Here is a 20,681-nt window from a genome sequence, read left to right on the forward strand (position 1 = left end):
CTTTTGAAGCGGGAACTAGCTAGCCATGATGCACTGCTAGACAAAACACACAAATAAAAGAAATCGGAAGAAAATGCATGGAAAAAATGGAATATGGAAAATAGCAGTTGAAAATGTGACCTACAAGTTGTTATTAGCTTCCTCTTTGGCCGAACAATTGGATTTGACAAATGCAGAGTTTAAGCCTTCATCTTTGTTTTGGTAGCCATTCTATCCTGTTTTGAGACCTTTTAAACAGAGATGGGTTTGATGTAACTTTTATTTTCTCTACCCTTGAAAGAAGAAAGATAAGGCATAGTTTTGGTGGTAAGTAGTAATTACGGTGTGTTAGTTACAGACATAGCTACAGCAAGGTACAGACCAGGGCGTGACTCTTTCACCTGCAGAGGTGTTAGTGGACCAAGTACTACAGAAGAAGTCTAGACACACAAGTTGAGGGAAGATAAATGCACAACAGCAACCAGTTTATTTAATTTCATAGTCGACTGTCCCCTCATGGAAAGATGCTGCATCGAGAACAACAGGCTATTGAGGACTTCTCTCTTATTTGGTGGGCTAAAAAAAACCAACAATCAATCAAAGGGTGTTTACTGTTTAGTAATGTGCAAGGTCAATGTGCAAGCAAAATCACGCTCAGCTCAGGGTTGAGCAGTGTCTCCTTGATCCTTAAATCCTCATTATGTTAATTGGTTTACCTCATTGTGACTTCCAGACCTCAACTTTTGCTCCGTGCATTTCTTTTGGGTATAACCTCTTTATGTGACGTGTACAACAGTGCAGTAGAATATCATGGGAATGGATAGTGTTTGTATTTACAATGCGGCAAGGGTATTCATAATGTATATATTATATTGTTACAATCATTTTGTTTTCCACCCTGGTACATACAGTATATGTACCGCTTTTATTTTATATATGTATACAAACTCGCACTTGCAGCTTACTATTTTTTACAACGTGAATCGTTGACGGAGGTATATTGTTCATTGTTATTTTTAGGTTGATTGTATGTTGCCAATTTATCTATGTATCCACCTACCTACCTACCTACCTACCTACCTACCTTCCTATCTACCTACCTTCCTACCTTCCTACCTACCTACCTTCCTACCTTCCTACCTATCGGATTGTGTAAATACTATACACTCATCTAATCTGTTTACTGAAATGTTACATCATAAAAACCTTGTTGTAAAACCTTAAAAACTATAATATATATAAAACGCAGAACAAACCCCAATCCACGACACATTAACTCTGCTAGAATAACAATATTAAAGACACTTGGTAAAAAGAAATATATATATATATAAACAGGTGATGTATGCAGCTATTACTGTGGTCCATGAACGAAAGAGTCAGTTAGCTAAACGCGATCAGTTTGTTTAGTGATGCTATTTCACGTGGGAATGAATGAAAACGAAAAGGTACCTAACTCCGTCCCCTTGTAAATCATTCGAATGAATAAAAAATACCTCGGAGTAGTTGTGGAAATGTCCTCTTTACTTGGTTTCCATGTCCCGGGTGCGGGTGCACGGTGTGCAGCCTGTCATTACGTCAAGTGCTTGGGAAGGTAATCCACACTGCCCCGCCCACTGGACGTAAAGTGAGCCCTGATTTGTTGAAATGAGATTTAAGGCGGGGCCACCGGAGCCGGCGCCTCGTCTGATTGGCTGTGTCTGTGTATCGGTACAGTAGTGCGTGTGGGTGGACGGCGCTTGCACAATATACGTCTTGGAGAATGTATGATTTAATTAGATTTCTATTTATTTGCATACACTGAGTCATTTTCATGCAGTATTATTTATCAACTATATGTAGTTTGATTGAATTTTAATTATGTGTCATTATTTTTATATATGGACAAATAATTTAAGACTTAATGTTCCCTAAATTGATTGTAAGCTATCCATATGGAGAATAAGAAAGCAAATCTATTGTGAAAGAAAGAATATATAACAGCACATATCTGATCCCACTCCTTCACCCATTGCTTGACATACACTTCTCACAAAAAGTTAGGGATATTTGGCTTTCGGGTGAAATTTATGGAAAATGTAAAAAGTTCACGCTACAGTGATATTAATCATGAAAGTAGGACATTTAAGTAGAAGCATGCAATGGTGATTTCCTCATCTCAAACAATTTATTGAAACAAAAGCCAACAACAGTGGTGGGTATACTACAACCAAAAATGTCACTGTCTCAATAACTTGTCATGTGCCCTTGAGCATCAATAACAGCTTGACAACGACGTCTCATGCTGTTCACAAGTCGACTTATTGTCTGCTGAGGCCTGGCCCCCCACTCTTCTTGAAGGGCGGCCCTCAGGTCATTGAGGTTCTGGGGTACAGAGTTACGAGCCTCTACACGGCGACACAGCTGATCCCATAGGTTTTCTATGGGATTCAGGTCTGGAGAAAGTGCAGGCCACTCCATTTGAGGTGCCCCAGTCTCCAGCAGCCGTTCCCTAATGATGCGACCTCGATGAGCTGGAGCATTGTCGTCCATGAAGATGAAATGAGGCTTGTGTTGTTCATGCAGGGGCACAATGACTGTATTAATGATGTTATTCAGGTAGTATGGGCTTGTCACTGTACCATTCACAAAGTGTAGGGCAGTTCTGTATTGACTAGACACCTGCCCACACTGTAACACCACCACCAAAGGCTCGTCTGGTGACAACAGTGGCTGATGCATAGTGCCCTCCTTGATGTCTCCAACATCGTTGGCGGCCATCATTTCTGCTCAATGTGAATGGACTTTCATCAGAGAACAGCACTGAGGCCACTGGTCCCTCGTCCAGCGTAAATGCTCCCTGGCCCATGCAAGACGATGATGGCTGTGCCTGGTGGTGTGGTCAGGTACCCTTGCAGGTCGTCTAGCACGCAGACCACGCTGATGTAAACAGTTTGGAATGGTCTGACATGACACTTGGGTGCCTCTCACCTCCCTTAAATGTGCCTGGAGTTGACTGGCATTCACCATCCGGTTCCGCAGGGCACTGATCACATGAAGCGCTCATCAGTGTGGGATGTGGCCAAAGGACGTCCACTTCTATGCCTTTCTGTATCTCTGTTGCAACCTGCTGATGACACTCTGTGACACTAAGCTCAGTGGCCACTTCCCTCTTAAACATCCTGTTTGAAGCCTCACAATGGCGAGGTACTGTTGATCAGTTGTTAGGTGTCGTCTTGGTCTCATGATGTCAAAATGTGAACAGCATGATGAAGAGGAGTGTTTAAATACCAATTCTAATTGAACCAGGAAATCTATTGGTCTATTCATGGATCAAACACCTGTTGTGAATTTTGCCGTTCAGCTCCTTGTTAGAGAACAGCAAGTTGTGCAAAAAGTACTGAAACATTGAACAGTTGGACATGTGCATTCAAAAGTTTAGAGAAGGTCAAATTAAGTTCACCCGTAAAGGTTATAGTGCATTTTATATATAGTATATAGTGCATCCTGAAATTTCACCCGAAAGCCGCTTTTTGTGATTAGTGTATATCAGCATTGAAGATGTAAAAATGTGTAACAAGTCCTGTTATGAATTAAGAAAAAATCAAGTCAATCACTTTACAATCACTTTAATAAACATCCCAAATTGCAGTTCTTAAAAATATAACGTTTTATCAAATTAAACAGCTAACTTTAGTTCTGCATAATAACACCCTTTTTCAGGCACAGACAGGGAGCCAATGCATACAGATATAAAATCAATAGCGCGGTAATAAAAACCTTCTTCAGAGATACTATGCAATACCAGCATTTAGCAACAAGAAAGACACTTGTATTGATGTGCACTTGTAACTAAATTATTTCGCCTATGGCAGCACAGGATAATGAACTATGAGGACCTTGTGTGCTTATCAAAATAAGGTATCCTCTCTAAGGATCTCTGCTCAGGCACAATGGCAACAAATGCATATTGGAAGACGTAAAGATTCAGCTCAAATGAGTTAATGAGTGAAAGAGTTAGTGCGGTGTAAACACCGCACCTTGACTTTATTGCATATTCTCAGTTTTGTTTGTTAAATATCTTGATAAATATTAATTGACTACTATCTTTAGCCCTCTCATTTAAAATCTGTTATCACAACATTCCAACTTACTGTACAACTTAAAAAATATATGGCTAAAAAAACAACCTCATTATGTTTAATGGCATGGCAAATACACACAAAATGAATAGCAAAATCTGTTTGAGGTTGATGAAGATTGTGTAGATGCAATATATATTATACAACTAATTCTGTATAACACTAGGAAGAGTGCTCTGGCTGGTGCTCAGAGAAACAGCGGCTGTTCTTGTCCTGTTAGAAGGCGATATGTAGAGGCTGGCATCGTCTTTAAGTGGATCTGTCCAAACAAAGAAAAATAGTTTGATAGTGGAAACAGATAAGCATACTGTTAAAAAACATTTTTTAACGGTTTGTATGCAACAGGGAGCATTCAATCTGACAGATGATGCCATCTGACCTCTCCTACGGCATTGGTCAGGATGTGAATGATCTTGTCGTGGGGCGTGGCCACCACGCTCTGCCCGTTGATCTCAATGATGCGGTGCCCGACACGGATGCCTCCCCTCTCTGCTATTCCTCCCCGCATCAGGCTGCAGATCTGTTTGAGGAGAGAAAACAGCAAGAGAAATAAGTAACCCTAAACCTAACTTATGTGAGATGATGGACAGTGTTTAAAGAGTGGTCCTTACAACACACACACACACACACACACACACACACACACACACACACACACACACACACACACACACACACACACACACACGGTGTTTTCTGCTCAGAGTAAATAGTCTGTGATTATGTACCTTAAAGAGAACTGTTTAGGAGAATATTTAAGTTAAATTTTCCAGAAACAAGGAATAAAGTAAAAATAAATAAATAAATAATACAAATACATATATATATACATATATATATATATATATATATATATATATATATATACCACAAATTAGTATTAATTAGTGAAAATCAGTTAAGATTTATTATAAATACATACAATTCCATCCTCTACACTGAAGCCCAGTTGATATTTGGGATCTGGTCTCTTGATAATTGCCATAGTGACAGGAGGGCAGTGGACGATGCTGAGCTTCACGATGTTTTGTCCCTTTAAGTCCTGTGATGGAAACAAATGATGAGGACAGTAATTAATTATCAAATCATTCAATCATGTCCCTTAAAAATATCATGAGCCTGAAATTACTTTTGAAGCTGTCTCCAGCTTCTTGCTAATTCAAACAAGTAGCTAGAGAACGTTTGCTTCAGAAACAGGATGGTTCAGTGAGAACCACCCGAAGAAAGCTTCATTCAGTTGTGGAGAACTCGCTGGGTCTACAAAACCCCATGCCAGCTGTTACTATAAATTCAAGATCAGCAATAGGGAACTGTTTTCTTCCTTCTTTGTATAAACTCTCAGGACTATCTTTAATATCCATGTGCTCTGTAGACGAGTACGAGCCTAAACCGCTAGGATTTTATGCGAACCGACTCAATCTGTATTTGTCATTATGAGACCTTCTGGCAAATTAAAAAGTAACCTACATCAGCAACCTGTGCCAGCGAAGTCATGGCGCTAAATCCAACTTATATTGCATTGTAAGAAGCAATATGACAACGTGACTTACATAATGTTGGTTTTAGGGATGCTTATTCAGATTTTTTTTTCCTGGCAGATAGCCGACCCTCGTTAACTAATCATTAACTGTCCAGACAAAATTAAAATATACTTTTTAGAATGGACGAATGTCTGTGAGTCACAGACATTCGTCGATACCGGTATGGTGGAATTTACTTACTCACCCGCAAGTCAGTCAAAAAGATATTCTGTGTTTGTGTCGCCACATGGAGTTCGCTTGCAGCGACGGGTCTGAATCTTGTCAGTTTTATTTTAGTCCCAAAAGTTTTAAAAGTTGATGAAATGTCTCTGAGGGACATGCAGTGTTCAGTCAGTTTGAATGGAACTGTGTTGGGAACTCACAACAATGAGTGATTTCCTTCCACAGAGAGACCATGAGGCAGGACAGGTAGTAGACAGACAGCTACCTCCTAATTTTTAGGATAGAGTAACAAGTGTATCGATTCTCATAGAAATCGCTCCGTCATGATCCCCCTCCAGCCATGTGCAGACAGGGCTCCTACTTTACCCACAATGCAATGTCTTACAGCGACAGGCCCCGTCACTACCGGATCTGTCCTGGTATTGTTTTTAAAAAGATAGACAAAAACACAGCAGACATTGGAGTTATTTTAAATTTCCAGGTTTAATTTATATTTATTCAATTATTTCAGTTGTTTCCCCCAGATATTTCTTTTGTTTTTGTCGAGTTTAGAAGAAACTTGGACGGAATAAGTGCGGACGTTGGGCAGCGCCTTCCGGCTCCTCTGCAGCTGGCTCATGGACGGCTGCCAAGTCCCATACGCCGATTCCTCACAGACAGAAAAACATTAAGATAGCGTCCTGCCCCAAATCAGACCAATCATCGACGCTTGGGTGCTAATTCAGCCAATTCCTGACAGCTGTGCACAGCCACGGGAAGGAAGCAATGCTGCCGTCTGCAGCCACGCCCCTTGGTCCACAACCAAGTGGAGTGGCGCTTCTTCCGCCACATAGGTATACCAGTCTGGTCAGGTGTTTGGCTTCATAATAAACCAGTTTGAAAATGTATACACCGGCCCAACCATACTATACACCATCTGCTGCAGGAACTCAGAGCAGAGGAACGCCGCCATCTAGTGTATTATTAGGATATTACACAACTGTTGAACTCTTGCTTCAACGTTAAAATCAGTATTGTGTATACACAGCAAGGACATTCACATCTGTCTGTTTTGATGTCATAGTGTCACAGTGTGCAGGTAGACGGGTTGAACATCTTCCTTCAGTTCACAACAACAAGACAATTTGCTTTAGACTGATAAATTGGTAATAACTTGGGATGCCACGTGAGGAATTTTTCACAGCGGTTAGTAAAGTCATGACAACGCCGCTGTCACCGGTAACACCGGACTTTTTGCAGCGGAAGTGCGTGGAGTGTCCTTGTTATGCATGGCCACTAATTTGGGATGGAGGGAGACAGGTCCCGATCTATATATAATGAAAGATTCTTCTTCTCTCTTCTCTATATATCTAATATGTATCTGATCTAAGGCATCCTATAGCCTCTCTCTACTCTCCTCCCGTGATAAGCAGACTGCGCTGCGACTCTGCAGTGCGCGCACAAAGCAGTCACTCACTTTCACTTTTGTAGCATCCGACTAAGTATTGATAACACGCTCAGTATTTTACAAAGTAGAATTTGTTTTCATTTGATGAACGCCGGCGCTGATATGTGAAAATTAACTAAACGTTTTTATTTATATGTTTTATTTCTATAACAAAAAAAAAGAAAAAGGAAAAAAGAAAAACGACGATGGGGTGGGCAAGTAACATAATTGGTGTATGCCCGAACATCGTGTAACAGGGGTAACACCAAAAACTGCAGCAACCCTAGTAATAATTATTCAAAACCTGTGATCCCTTTGTCTCCTTAATTATTCTCGTCACTCACTCGGGTTAAATGAATTGCGGAATACTGTCTTACCCTGATGATGCCCTGGCAAGTGGTTATGGTAAGGCCCACTAGGCTGGTGCCGTTGACCGACATGATGCGGTCCCCGATGCTGAGCTCCCCGCTGCGCTCTGCAGGTCCGCCGTGGAGCAGGTTGGCCACCACCACGGTGGGCAGGATGGAGCCCCAACCCGACTCCACCACAGCCAGGCCCAGGATCTCTCCCGAAGCCTTGGCAATTATCACCTGGGCCACAGACACACAGCACAGAATGATTCAAGTCTGGATTAATATTAATAATCAGGCAGTTTCAAAAAGAGTAGGATGTCTCAAGATCAGACATCCTCCTAGATAGAATTTTGAATGAAGACATGGAACACTTTGGCATATGGAAACCTCTTACGTCTCTGAGGTTCTGAGAGTCGGAGAAGTGGGCCAGGTCCCCATTGTATAGCTCCTGTGTTCCCAGGTAGTCGCTGTACTCGCCAGGCTTCAGTTGGCTGGGTTTCATCCCATTGGTCTGAAGGAACTGCCGGTAGGCCACGCCAAACGCCTGGCCTATGGCCTGGGCTATGGTCTGGGCCTGGGAGGAGGGGAGGAAGGGAGGGATAAAACTTCCATTAATATCGCATAATCGTACTTATAATTTTATCATTATAATCTCATAATCAAAACATCTTCAGATTACAAAGGCAAAAGCCAAAGTGGTTATTCATGAAAATGTTGTCCTCTTTGCTTTTACGTTAAAATGATCTTTTCACTTTATTTTAGCCACCAGTGCAGACCACACTGTGTTTCCTTTGAAATATCTTATTCATGGTTTTTTTTAGAGAAGATGATGTTAATATACCCAGATAGAAATGGGTGCAACCAGCTGCAGTTGGAATTTCCTAAAGGGCCACAGTGTTGCACAGCTCATTTGTTTCTAAAAGAAACATCCAGAGGCCATGCTGCAGTCACTTACATCTGCGGAAGAGAAGACATGGCAGATCATGCTGTATTTCTTCTGCGTTCCAGAAGAAGAGGAGGAGGAAGAGGAAGAGGAGGAAGACGTGGCCGGGTCGCCATCCTGCCCTTTACGACTTGTTGACTTCCTGCGGGCCATGAGCACCACAATGCTGCCGATGTCTGCAATGTAGGAGATCATCTGGAGCGAGTGGTCCATCATGGCCTCCTGAGAAGACGGTGACGATGTATGTTAAGCAACAGAAGACCTAACAATACCCTTTCAAAATCAATATTTAAATAACCAAGAAAAAAGGATTAGTACATTTCAGATGGCAGGGATAATACGTTTTAAACAAGGTGGGAGCTACCCAAGATTAAAATTTAGTTTTCATTACTTGGCCCAACACAACTCTCCCAACAGAATTAAGTTGTGAGAAAAAAAACCCCAAGCATAAACAATATTTCTGACTATATTCATATTAGAAGTTAATCTGCCATAAATAATAGTTATGTTTCACTGAAAAGAATGTCTATAGCTGAAAACAGTCAATATTTTGTGTAAAAAGGATGATTCTGTGATTTTTGTTTTCCAAACAATGTAACAAATGAATTATTTTAATAATCTTGATCAGAACTGCCAGCACATGAATCAGTCTTGCTCTTCCAGGTACTACTGTGGAAATCTAAAACATTAAGCATCAACCTTGCAGAGGAGTCTGAGCAGTGGCTGACCCACTTGGACTCTCTTGACAATACGAGCGCACAGACAATATTTCAAAATAGGTTGTATTATAGTTAATCTAATCTGGCCACCAGTCACAAAAAAACGCCTGTAGCAGTGCTTTGTTCTGATTTGCACATATTAGAATGCAGAAATAGAAAACATGGCCCACAATAAGGTCAGTGAAAAGGTTATTAAAACTTAAAGATTAAATTAGAAAGGCAAGTTTATGTAACATTTATGTTTATATTGGGTTGCCACTGGTCCCATGCAAACGGAGTGAGGTTATCAGGTGTCTTGCTCAAGGGCACTTCAATAGGATACAAAAAAATATAAACACATACTAGAAATGGTACACAATTATAGTGCCTCCAGTTAAAGATGCAGATGATCTTCTTTGGATGAAAGTGACATTTTTGTCATAGAATCATCATTTAAGGCCCACTGAGATCCCTACGGTATGTCCAATGGTTTTTACCATGAGACCAGTGGAACATACCTGCGTGTCAGCAGTGAGTACTTTGATCCTTTGGGTGGAGATGAAGAGGTCCACCTCAGTCATTGGCTGAGACTCTCCCTCTGGAGCCTGAAAGAAATACAACCAGAGCATTTTTTACACCAGCATAACACCTTTGCTTCGCCCATACTGGGTCTTATATGGCTATTGTCTACTATGGTATCATACTATTATAATGCCATAGCACTTTGCATAGAACTTTCCATTGTGCAAAGGATTTTGGTTTGTTGACCGATGTGAACTGACCTTTATTCGATCTACAGCCTCCTGAGCCTGGGCCATGCGGGCGTTTGTGGACGGGTTCTTGTCAGACCTAATCTGGGTGGAACCAAGGTACTTGGCACCAAATATTATTCCGTCCAACAGGTCCTCGGGATCACAAGGACCAGGCACTAAAAACAACAACAAGCAAATTATATGGGAGTGACCAAAGAGGTTTAGAATGTGCAAAACAAGACTGCTATTCATTATTTTCTTACCATTTTTATAAGAAGGGTGGTCATCCTCACTCTACAAAAAAAACATTAATTAATATTGAATGACAGAATGCACAAAGAAGATGCAGATAAACAATTGGATTAAATAATACCAGGGTGATAGTGGTAATACAGGATGAATTAAATTGTTAATGCCCGTTTGGACCTGTGTTAAGCACTTTTAATTCAATGTAAAGAAATTAATTGATGAAAAGAAATACACGTGCTCAAAAACAAAAACAGCAAACCCCTGTCAAAATGTACAGTAGTTGTGAAGCCCTCACCTCAAATCCAAATAACTGTTACTAGAAGATGGCCTCAACGCCTACCAGTACAGTAACAAATTACATAATGCTAAACCTATTTACCTCTTCATTGTCTGCAGCAGTTTCTTCTGGCAGCTCCTCCCCCCGCTTCACCCACACTGGTTCGATGAGCTCGTCTTCTGGCAGGGAGTTAAAAGAGTCCTCCCTCGGCTGAATGTGCCATTCGTTCCTATAGTGATCCCAGAACCTCTGGGCCTCCTCCTGGTTGTACGAAACTGAGACCACAGCATCGACGTCCCCTCTGGGAGCCCGGTAGGAGGCCCGAGGCTTGGCATGATGGGCAGGAGATCCTGTCTCTGTGCACTCCAGCAGGCCCCGAAGGTCTCTCTGGTGGCTTTCAGAGAACAAAAGCCCGGTGGTTTCTGTGACTGAGGCGTTGTGCAGAGCGCCGACGTCTGTCAGCAGTGATGACGCCGAGGCCCCGGGTTCTGAGAGGTCATAGTGCTGAGACAGAGTGGGGCAGAGGGGGGAGGAGTTGTTCGGGAAAGGGTCTTCTCCCATCTGCTGGAGCCGGTTGAGAAGGGCGTGGATATGGGTGTGATCTTCATCACCTGGCCTGTCCATTGCCTGGATGTGGGTGTGATCTTCATCACCTGGTCTGGCCATTGCCTGGATGTGGGTGTGATCTTCATCACCTGGTCTGGCCGTTGCCCTAACCCCTTCTTGGACAACCTCCTCTGCCTCCTGTGATACCTCCTCTTCTTTGGCGAGCCATTCTGGCACTTCTGGTTTGTCAACCATTATATCCTGTTTCTTCATGTCTTCCACAAGTACCTCCTCCCCGCTTTTCTCTTCCAGCCCTGTAACAGTGGGCATTGCAGTCTCACTCGCATCTAAAGGGGATACCAATTCGGCCAGACCTGCATCCTCTTCCTCCTCTGCGTTGCCTACAACAGTAGGGAAGCTAGCCTCATCTAGGTCATCCACTGAGCCAGGCTCACTAGAAGAATCCGACCTCCAGTCTAGTGGCGGGGGCTCAATCAAATTAAAAGAGTCCAGCTCCTCAACTACAGAACCGTGCACTGTGGTCTCACTCTTGGCATCACATACTTTATTCCTACTAGTAATTGTGGTGGTGCATTGGACGCCCGAGGCTATAGGCACTGGCTGATCAGCGGGGCAGTTGTCTGACTCCATTTTTCAAACAAGCCTATTAGAGGCAGAGGGGCATTGCTTGGTTAAAGTGATGGGGTGGGCTTTCGCGTGTATTTTTTTTCAAACAACTGATTGAAGTAGTTTTATTCAATGGACACTATAGGAAGAGGGTTTAATTCACTCCCTCCTTAAGCTGTCCTGTCATTTCAAATCGCATCTGTGGCACTGTACTAAAATATATATCAGAAAGTCCCTACCAACTAACTCTTGCATTTGAATATACAGCAGGACTCAGACCCTCTGTCTTGTTAGTCCAGTTGTTGCGCAGCCTATGCTCAAAGGTCATATTTTATGGGAGCAATGCACTGTCACAATTCACAATTACATATAACACAATAAATAAAAGCACAACACAATAAATAAATTATTTTTTTGTGGCTGGAGAAATATATTTGTTGGCGCTGGGTTTTTTTTGCATTCAACAATTTAAATACGGATTTGTGTGTTTGTGTATTTATTTGTGGAGATACATTTGTGTTTGTGTATATTCACCTTTTTTTCTTAACTTTTTTTAATCAGATATATTTGTGAACTGTGACATAATTCCTCCCATATTATATGATGTTCTATATAATATCAACTATCATATATATCACTTTAAGATAAGGCAATGTATAGCCAATAATCAAAACCAGCTTTATTTCATAAAGCAATCACTGGAATAAGGTCCAATGTACAAAAGACATTAATTGGCGTTCTCCTCAGAACACTAAGTGCTAAGCAGTCTAAAACTCTTGGCCTAACTTGGCAAACTAGTTCTCTAATAATCTAGCGCTCTATCAGACATATTATCGGATAGATTTAAGAGGGCCGTAACAAAGTCAACTCCCAGAATAACGACGCTTAGCTCGCCAGAGTTCGGCGGCTTTTTTTTTTTTGTGCTACTCCGATCATTTGTGAGAGTAAACACTTGGCTAAATTACCGTCAGGGCCGCGTCCAGTCCCCTGGGATCCAGCAGAGACAAACCGCGGCGTTTTGAAGTTGTGTTTTCCTTGTCAAAACAGCAACAGACGCGACGTGTTGTGCCGACATCGCACATAACTCCGGTGTCAGAGCGCCGACGGTATCTCCATCGCGAAACTCGCCGCTGCCGACAGACTGATCCGCGCATGCGTCAAGCGGAATGGCAGTCACGCTCAATCGAACGTCGAGAAACAGATCTCCAAGTTGACGAGATGTAAGCGTTTGTTGTTGTTACTTTTTCCATTGAATATTTTAATACACTAACTTATTTAACTTAAACCACCTACCTTTAGCCTATTGCAGGTAGACTTAATAATTCAAGATTTTAACGGGATTTCAGACTTATCTCTCTTTTATTCAATAAAGTAATGTACTGTAGTTGGTACAGAAGTAAGAAAAAAATGGGGCAGGTTATGAGTTCGATATTTCCTGTACTGTTATTTACGACAGGTAATAATGACTTCTTCTTGATAAGAACTTCAGGTAGAGAAGTACAAGGATTGAGCAGGTAAGTATGAAGGTCCAGCTAGGGTCGCTTTAGGGTCTTATAACGTCGGAAAGAATGTACCCTGAAGAACTTGACTAATTTTGAGTAAAAACTATATGTGGATCAATAAAACCTGATCAAATCTTTACATTACAAATGAAGACCTCATCAATTCAAATGTAATACTATTTAACGTCTGTAACACCAAATATATGTAAGAGTGATTTCAACACATTTAAAAGACATTAAGGACCTGCATACAAATATTCAGCATTTCCCACATCCTGAGTGGGAAGAGACGAATCCTTGCAGCTTTAACTAATTTCTCACACAGAAATGAATTTCAGATATGCTACAAATTGGATTATTGACTTTAGTGTTTCCACTAAAAAAAAAAAAAAAAAGTAGCTATATATATATATATATATTCACTGTATAGGAATTATAACACATTATGCTTCAGTATATTCAACACAACAATTACCTACAGCATAATCATACATTATTAACAGTGCTGATGATTTAAACTAATGTATTTAAACATCAATTATTCTTTTTGATCTCATTAGGCCAAATATGATACAATCCAAACAGCATGTTGCCTACTTTGCCTTATGTTCTAAGGAACCTTTCCAAAGTATACATAATTCCTTTTCACATAATTCTCATGATTCAATTGGTTGTTGAAATGATAGGCCTCGGGCCCAAGTATAATAATTAATCAAATCAAACTCCCTGTTGTCTGAGAGGGGGTCATAATTGCATATGGTTGTAAACAACATATAGAGCAGTAACATTTGATTTTCCTGAGGAATCAAAATATGTTCCACCCACCAATACTTATCAAAAAGTGTATGTCAACCATTACTGGGAGGTAGCAGCTAGGCACAATCTAATGCGTTATTCGTCATTGTTGCTGTGGCTAATCTGGACCAAACCAATCAATGACGAGATGGTGCCCATCAGCCCCACCAGCCAATTTGGAAATCGTCCTGCCCACAGAAAACCAGGTGGCATCCAGTGAATGGCATTACTGAGGTCGGCCATGCTGCTGATAACGCTGAGGAGCTCTCGTCTCATCTGTCCATAGAGCTCAGAATGGCTCGAAGCGGGGGACTCACTGTACAAAGAAATAGAATATGCAGTTGTATTTTTTGGGGGGAAATGTACTGACAAAAAAAATCTGTCTTACTCATCAGACATCAGCAGTATTGATGAAGCCAGCTGCTATGTGATTATATACCTGTCTGGTATTGTCTGGGAGCTTGTTCAGAACATTTTTCCAGGTGAGGGAACATTGCTAGGCCCCCTCATCGTGTTTCAATGCTCACTTCTGGCAAGAGAGGAAACCAGTGACGCCTCCTGAGGAAGGGTGTAGATCACGTGCTGTTACCTGTTTCTATCCCCCTCCCTGTCGCAACGCTTCAGCCTTTTCTTCAGCAGCATAAGAAGCCTGACTGACCTGTAAGAGGAAAGGTCTTTGTCAGTTTTAACTTACAGGGGCTTGTTTTTTTGTTAGATTTTCCCCATCCTGGACGCCGTGGGAGAAGCTAGACAGGTTGAGGTTCCCTCTGTTGTGAACTGATCTTACCGGAGTATTCCCAGCAACAGAGAGGTTCCCCACAGCACAGTACTGAACAGCCACCATTTGTCAGATTTGGCTTTGATGAGCTCTGCATCGGCGGCCCAGGCAATGTGCTCGCAGGGGTAGTAGAGTTGGTCAGCCATGTTGTTCAGCACCGATATCCAGCGCAGGCCAGAGTCCTCCTCCTTATTGTGAGTAAAAATGTTCCTTTAGAACAAGACCTTAACTAGGCTTTTTGTGGCAGTTCTGCCTGCCACACAGCACCCGAGCGGTGTTTTCAGGGCCCTCCGATGCACAGATACACAGGCAGAGGTGTTGCAAACACACCAGTTTATGGTAGAGAGTGGAAGAGAGTGGAAGGTGGAACAAGCCGGGACCAGATGCGTGTGTGCGTGCACAAGTGACTGCTCTGATGAGCAACAGGCGTGCCCAAGACGGGCGTGGCTGCTTAAACCACACCACCCCCAGAGAGTCACAAGGATTTCACGTTACTGGTCACATTGTTTTGATTTCAGATGGTCAAACTCTTGCGATCAGTCCCAGACTAGAATATCAGATTGGTTTGATATTACCTTAAATCTTAAGTCTTGGTCCTGTAGCGTGTGCTCGAACATGATTGTGAATTAACATAGCGATATTGAAAGGAAGATGAAGCATAAAAGCATAAAAATTAATGGAATGAAAATAAAAATGTTGTTCCATATGACTATATTTAGCTGGTGCCACCGGATCACTCACCCCAGCTCCCAGGCCGTAGCTGCGAGAGTGGGCCAGCATGGAGAGATCATCGAAGAGCCTCAGCACCGTCCTGCAGTGGCTGAGCTGAGCCGAGAACAGCAGCAGACTCTTCCCCAGCTGGGACGACTGGGACCCGGGTGTCCTCGGGCTCAGGACGCCCCCGACCAATTGGGAGCCATAGCAGATAGTTCTGATCTACACAACAAAAAAAGAGAAATACAGAATGCATGCACTGGATTAAACTGTTGCATTTTTGTGTTGTTTGGCCAGATTCTAGCAAAGATAGAACATTTGAATAATAATAAATAAATAAATATATATATATATATATTTTATAATATGTAATATTATTGTTGTTGTTATTACGATTAATAATAATAATAATTATTATTATTATTATTATTATTATTATTATTATTATTATTATTATTATTATTATTATTAGTAGTAGTAGTAGTAGTAGTAGTAGTAGTAGTATTATAAATAAATATAGCTGCAGGCAGCAGTACACAAGCTCCAGTTTTCTCATGTTAGATACGTATCACAGGTTTCAGAGGTTCCGAGGTTCCCAAATCTGCACTCTGTGATTATATGCAGGGACGTTTGGAGCGGACTGCGGGACTCAAGAGTTCATTTTGTTTACGAATAGTGGCATGTCAGTCAAGCCCGACCACCTGAATTTCTGGGGTCAAAGTTGATCCTTTTTTCACTAATATCCGCTCGGTATGTGGATCGATTTGGGTTAAACCTAATCAAAGAGATGCTTGTGACATACCGATTTAGACAACACCTCAGCCTTGTCCGTAGCTTGTGTCATTGTTGTGTTGTGTACTTTTAGCCGGGTCGGACATATTTGTCATGGAATGCATTGGACCACGTCTGTGATATCGGTCAACTTTGGTCGGTTTTTCACTCATTTCTGCTCCGTATGTGGATCGATTTGGATGAATCTTCAACCACGTGACGTTTGTGACATACCGGTTCAAACGAGACGCTTGGTCAGAGGTTGTGCCGTTGTTCTGTTTCAAATAGTTTTAAATTTCAAAACTCAGGGACGGGGTTGACCCCTAATAATAATAATAATAATAATAATAATAATAATAATAATAATAATAATAGTAATATACTCACAACTTTATCTCTCCCTCTGTAAGATTCAAGTAAACGGACCAGGGACTGCAGAGCAGGTTGCATGGCTAGTTAGCCTAGTCAGACGACTTTTGTTTGTTTGTTTGTTTGTTTGTTGGTTTGTTGGTTTGTTTTTACGCAAATGAATAAATCGTATGACAGGAACACCTTTCAAACTCTGAAGGCGTACAGTCCATCTCCATGCCGTAATATGAGCTGCCTTCCTTCTACTTGGACTTTGGACAACGCAAGGGTTGGTATACTCCTCACAGGCAGCAGTAGTCGATCACCGACAAATAGATGACTTTGATTTCATTTGCCGTCGAGACAGGCAGACAGGCAGGCAGGCAGACAGGCAGACAGACACCTACCTCTTCGTTAGCGTTATCGAAAGTATTGTTCGATAGTCATACGGGGTCTAGACAAGTGTGTGTATGTGCATGTCTGCAGCTACAAAAGTTAGATGTAATACTTCAAAATTGTTATCTGAAATGGAAGGTTCTTATCCCTCTCCTATTCAATAAGGTATCGTTGGTTAGTACTACAGTCGTAAGTACAGGGGCTTTGTTGAATTTCTCTCAACACTAAGTATGGAAGTTGAGTATAACGTAAGTGGAGCAGGTAAGCATGGAGGTAATTATGAGGTTCAGGAAGGTTTAGGAATTGAACACCAAAATATCTGAAATGTTGACTGGGGCAGAAGAACTTACATCGATAAATATAAACAATAAAATAAATGTATGGATAAATAAAATTAGATCAAATGCGTACGCTGAAATTGATTGAGACCACACATTAAAATGTAAGTACTATTAAATGTGTCAAAGATAATTCAAGACATTGAAATAGGTTTTAAGGACCAACATGTGAATATTCAGCATTCCCTACTCTTCTTAGCAAGAGGTTTATTTGTCACATACATACGTTCATACATATATGCAGTGAAATGTCTTTGCAACGCACCCGGAGATTATGCAAAATAGTTTCTAAACCGAACATAATAGCTAATCGAATTTCTACCCGGCTAACTAACTGAAACTAACTAACTGATGAAACTAATTCCTAAAATGTCGGACAAACACAGTGATATAAAACAGATAAAAATACAAAAATGCGCATAATCAACTAGGAGCGCCTCTCCAGGCAGCCACAAGTTATTAGTGTTTCCATTAAAAGAAAAACAGCAATATATAATTATTCAACGCCACATTTAACCACATCATATTCACAAATCATTCACAGAACTGAAGATTTAAAACTATTACTCCATCATTGTTTAAGATTTCGATACTCAAAGTATAATAAAATACAAATATTTTCCCTGTACTTCGCATTAAGCATACAATCTTTTCAGAGTAATTTTTATATGTAGTGATTATTTTTATTTGGAACCTTCCTAAAGTAAACATGACCGGTTTTCACATCATTATCGTTGAAAATTTGATTTGTTGGTGAAATCATAGGCCTCTTGTCTGAGAGCAAGTCAGAATTGTACACAGTCTTAAAGAAGGTTTAGGGCAGTAACGTGGTTTTCCAGAGGAATGTAAATATGTTCCATCAATACTTATTAAAAGGTCTATTTCAACTATGATTGGGCCATTGAAGCTAGGCACTGTCTCATTGATCATTGTTGCTGGTGTTAAACTGGACCAAACCAATCAATGACGAGAGGGTGCCCATCAGCCCCACCAGCCAATTTGGAAATCGTCCTGCCCACAGGAAACCAGGTGGCATCCTGTGAATGGCATTACTGAGGTCGGCCATGCTGCTGATAATGCTGAGCAGCTCTTGTCTCATCCGTCTGGGGAGCTCAGAATGGCTTGAAGTACTGTGCAAAGAAATCATAAAATATACATTTTATTCACATTTGCAAAATGGTTGAATTTTCTAGGTCCCTCGTAGTGTTTCACTGTCTACTTCTAGTAAAACACATATCCAACCATCTTCCAGTAAGACTGCTATATAAACCATCTGGTAGCTGGCGTCACATGTCAGAACTGTCAACAAGGTATTTACCTTTCGAGTCTATTTACAATTACCACACATGTTTATGTAAATGTAAGAATTTAAATGAGATTAGGCTTTAACTAAATATATTTCCAAAAGGCCTCAAGGACCTATCTATTTGTAAAGCCCAAGGCCTTGTACTTTGCTGCACATTTTAGGGATTTAACAGGGATTTCGCTTTCTATACGAAGTGTCTCACAATATATGAGGAGTTTGCGCAATGAAACTACAGCACGTTTAACCACTGAACTGTACCTAATATCACAGAATCTTTCAAAATAGGGCCGAGAACCTGGTGACGTACCTGTTTCTATCGATTTTTCTGTCACGACTCTCCAGCCTTTTCTTCAGTAGCGTGAGAAGCCTGACTGACCTGTAAGAGGAAAGGTCTTTGTCACTTTGAACTTACAGCCGCCGGTTTTGTTGTCATATCTTCCCCGTTCTGGCCCCCCATGAGGAGAGGCTTGACAGGTCCAGCTTCCCGCTCATGTGAACTGGTCTTACCGGAGTATTCCCAGCAGCAGAGAGGTTCCAGACAGCACGGTGCTGAACAGCCGCCATTTGTCAGATTTGGCTTTGATGAGCTCTGCATCGGCGGCCCAGGCAATGTGCTCGCAGGGGTACATGAGTCGCACGGCCGCATTTTTCAGCACCGATATCCAGTGGAGGCCACGGTCCTCCTCCTTGGTGCGAGGACGGACGTAGCTGCGAGAGTGGGCCAGCACGGAGAGATCATCGAAGAGTCTCAGCACCGTCCTGTAGTGGCTGAGCTGAGCCGAGGACAGCAGCAGACTCTTCCCCAGCTGGGACGACTGGGACCCGGGTGTCCTCTGGGACAGGACGACCCCGACCAATTGGGAGCTATGGCAGATAGTCCTGATCTGCACAACAAAAAGAAGAATGTAGAATACATACATTTGAATTAAGCTATTGCATTTTGGTGTTAGATATAAACTGAATAATAATAACAATAATAACAATAATAATAATAATAACATACTCACAACTTTATCTCTTCCGCTGGGAGATTCAAGTAAACCTTCCAGCCACTCCAGAGAAGGTTGCATGACTACAAAGCCAGTTACACAAGGTATGTATACTTTGTGTTTCTTTGTTTGTTTTGTAAATTAATATACTGTGGAACCAGGAACAGGTTTACAATTTAAATGAAAATAGTCCATACCCTTGTCATAATGAGCTGCCTTCATTCTACTTGGATTTTGGATAAGAATAACGTTTATGTGTGGATTGCTGCAGAAGTCGAACACCCATAAATCGATTAGTAGTAATGTATTGAAATAGTATTGATTTTACTGAGATATTGACAGACAGACAGACAGACAGACAGACAGACAGGCAGATAGATAGATAGATAGATAGATAGATAGATAGATAGACAGACAGACAGACAGACAGACAGACAGACAGACAGACAGATAGATAGATAGATAGATAGATAGATAGATAGACAGACAGACAGACAGACAGACAGACAGACAGACAGACAGACAGATAGATAGATAGATAGATAGATAGATAGATAGATAGACAGACAGACAGACAGACAGACAGACAGACAGACAGACAGACAGACAGACAGACAGACAGACAGACAGACAGGTAGATAGATAGACAGACAGACAGACAGACAGACAGACAGACAGACAGACAGACAGACAGACAGACAGACATAGATAGATAGATAGATAGATAGATAGATAGATAGATAGATAGATAGATAGATAGATAGATAGATAGATAGATAGACAGACAGACAGACAGACAGATAGATTTGATTTGCTTTATTGAAATACAAAGGGAGAGACAGATGACAATAAGAAGTAATTATAATAAATGTATTTATACAATTATTTCAACACTTCAGACAGTGAACAAAGCAAATAGTGTGTTCTTCTTATAAGCAGGTTATAAAACAATACAGTGGCTTCAAGGCTATTCTCAGCTGTGGTGTGTGTGTGTGTGTGTGTGTGTGTGTGTGTGTGTTTGTGTACAGAATTGTGTTTTTGTTGCTGTGTGTACTTGATTTCTTTCTGTT

General features: G+C 41.3%; 3 protein-coding genes across 5 annotated transcripts; all 3 read right to left on the bottom strand.

The window, feature by feature from the left end:
* Positions 1-3,571: 3,571 nt before the first annotated feature.
* Positions 3,572-12,763, bottom strand: LOC307229620 (amyloid-beta A4 precursor protein-binding family A member 3). Of its 3 annotated transcripts, none has more exons than XM_079999640.1 (11): positions 12,640-12,763; positions 10,604-11,711; positions 10,239-10,269; positions 10,006-10,151; positions 9,742-9,828; positions 8,538-8,747; positions 7,977-8,156; positions 7,607-7,819; positions 5,023-5,142; positions 4,480-4,620; positions 3,572-4,359 (listed from the first exon to the last, which is right to left on the bottom strand). In XM_079999640.1, exons 2-11 carry the CDS (start codon positions 11,696-11,698, stop codon positions 4,288-4,290), a joined length of 2,295 nt encoding a protein of 764 aa, XP_079855766.1. In that variant the 5' UTR covers positions 11,699-11,711; positions 12,640-12,763; the 3' UTR covers positions 3,572-4,287. The 3 variants fall into 3 exon arrangements, with proteins under 3 accessions (XP_079855766.1, XP_079855768.1, XP_079855767.1); XM_079999642.1 differs by having other exon boundaries at positions 10,604-11,361; positions 12,640-12,736; XM_079999641.1 differs by lacking the exon at positions 12,640-12,763 and having other exon boundaries at positions 10,604-11,844.
* A 925-nt stretch (positions 12,764-13,688) lies between these two features.
* LOC307229795 (peroxisomal membrane protein 11C-like) lies at positions 13,689-16,780 on the bottom strand. The gene is made up of 5 exons (XM_079999873.1): positions 16,622-16,780; positions 15,491-15,685; positions 14,759-14,937; positions 14,561-14,629; positions 13,689-14,287 (listed from the first exon to the last, which is right to left on the bottom strand). The coding sequence occupies exons 1-5, from the start codon at positions 16,682-16,684 to the stop codon at positions 14,068-14,070; spliced, it is 726 nt and encodes a 241-aa protein (XP_079855999.1). The 5' UTR covers positions 16,685-16,780; the 3' UTR covers positions 13,689-14,067.
* Positions 16,781-18,235: 1,455 nt separating this feature from the next.
* LOC307227942 (peroxisomal membrane protein 11C-like) lies at positions 18,236-19,692 on the bottom strand (the record flags this gene model as incomplete). The annotated part of the gene is made up of 4 exons (XM_079997387.1): positions 18,236-18,446; positions 18,930-18,998; positions 19,130-19,506; positions 19,630-19,692. 4 exons carry the CDS (start codon positions 19,690-19,692, stop codon positions 18,236-18,238), a joined length of 720 nt encoding a protein of 239 aa, XP_079853513.1.
* Positions 19,693-20,681: the final 989 nt, after the last annotated feature.

This window comes from Zeus faber (assembly GCF_960531495.2).
Source record: "Zeus faber genome assembly, chromosome: 1".
In the NCBI taxonomy this organism is placed as follows: domain Eukaryota; kingdom Metazoa; phylum Chordata; class Actinopteri; order Zeiformes; family Zeidae; genus Zeus; species Zeus faber.

What these genes read in the sequence shown, in the direction of transcription:
- LOC307229620 (XM_079999640.1), bottom strand. Translation starts at nt 11,698, where the DNA reads ATGGAGTCAGACAACTGCCCCGCTGATCAGCCAGTGCCTATAGCCTCG. An exon ending in ATGTCTTCTCTTCCGCAGAT is followed by an intron (nt 8,157 to 8,537) that starts GTAAGTGACTGC and finishes CCCTCCTCCCAG; the next exon opens with GCCCAGACCATAGCCCAGGC. An exon ending in TCAGTGTAGAGGATGGAATT is followed by an intron (nt 4,621 to 5,022) that starts GTATGTATTTAT and finishes CTCCTCAAACAG; the next exon opens with ATCTGCAGCCTGATGCGGGG.
- LOC307229795 (XM_079999873.1), bottom strand. Translation starts at nt 16,684, where the DNA reads ATGCAACCTGCTCTGCAGTCCCTGGTCCGTTTACTTGAATCTTACAGA. An exon ending in ACAGAGGGAGAGATAAAGTT is followed by an intron (nt 15,686 to 16,621) that starts GTGAGTATATTA and finishes TTTGTTGTGTAG; the next exon opens with ATCAGAACTATCTGCTATGG. An exon ending in GCTACGGCCTGGGAGCTGGG is followed by an intron (nt 14,938 to 15,490) that starts GTGAGTGATCCG and finishes ACTCACAATAAG; the next exon opens with GAGGAGGACTCTGGCCTGCG.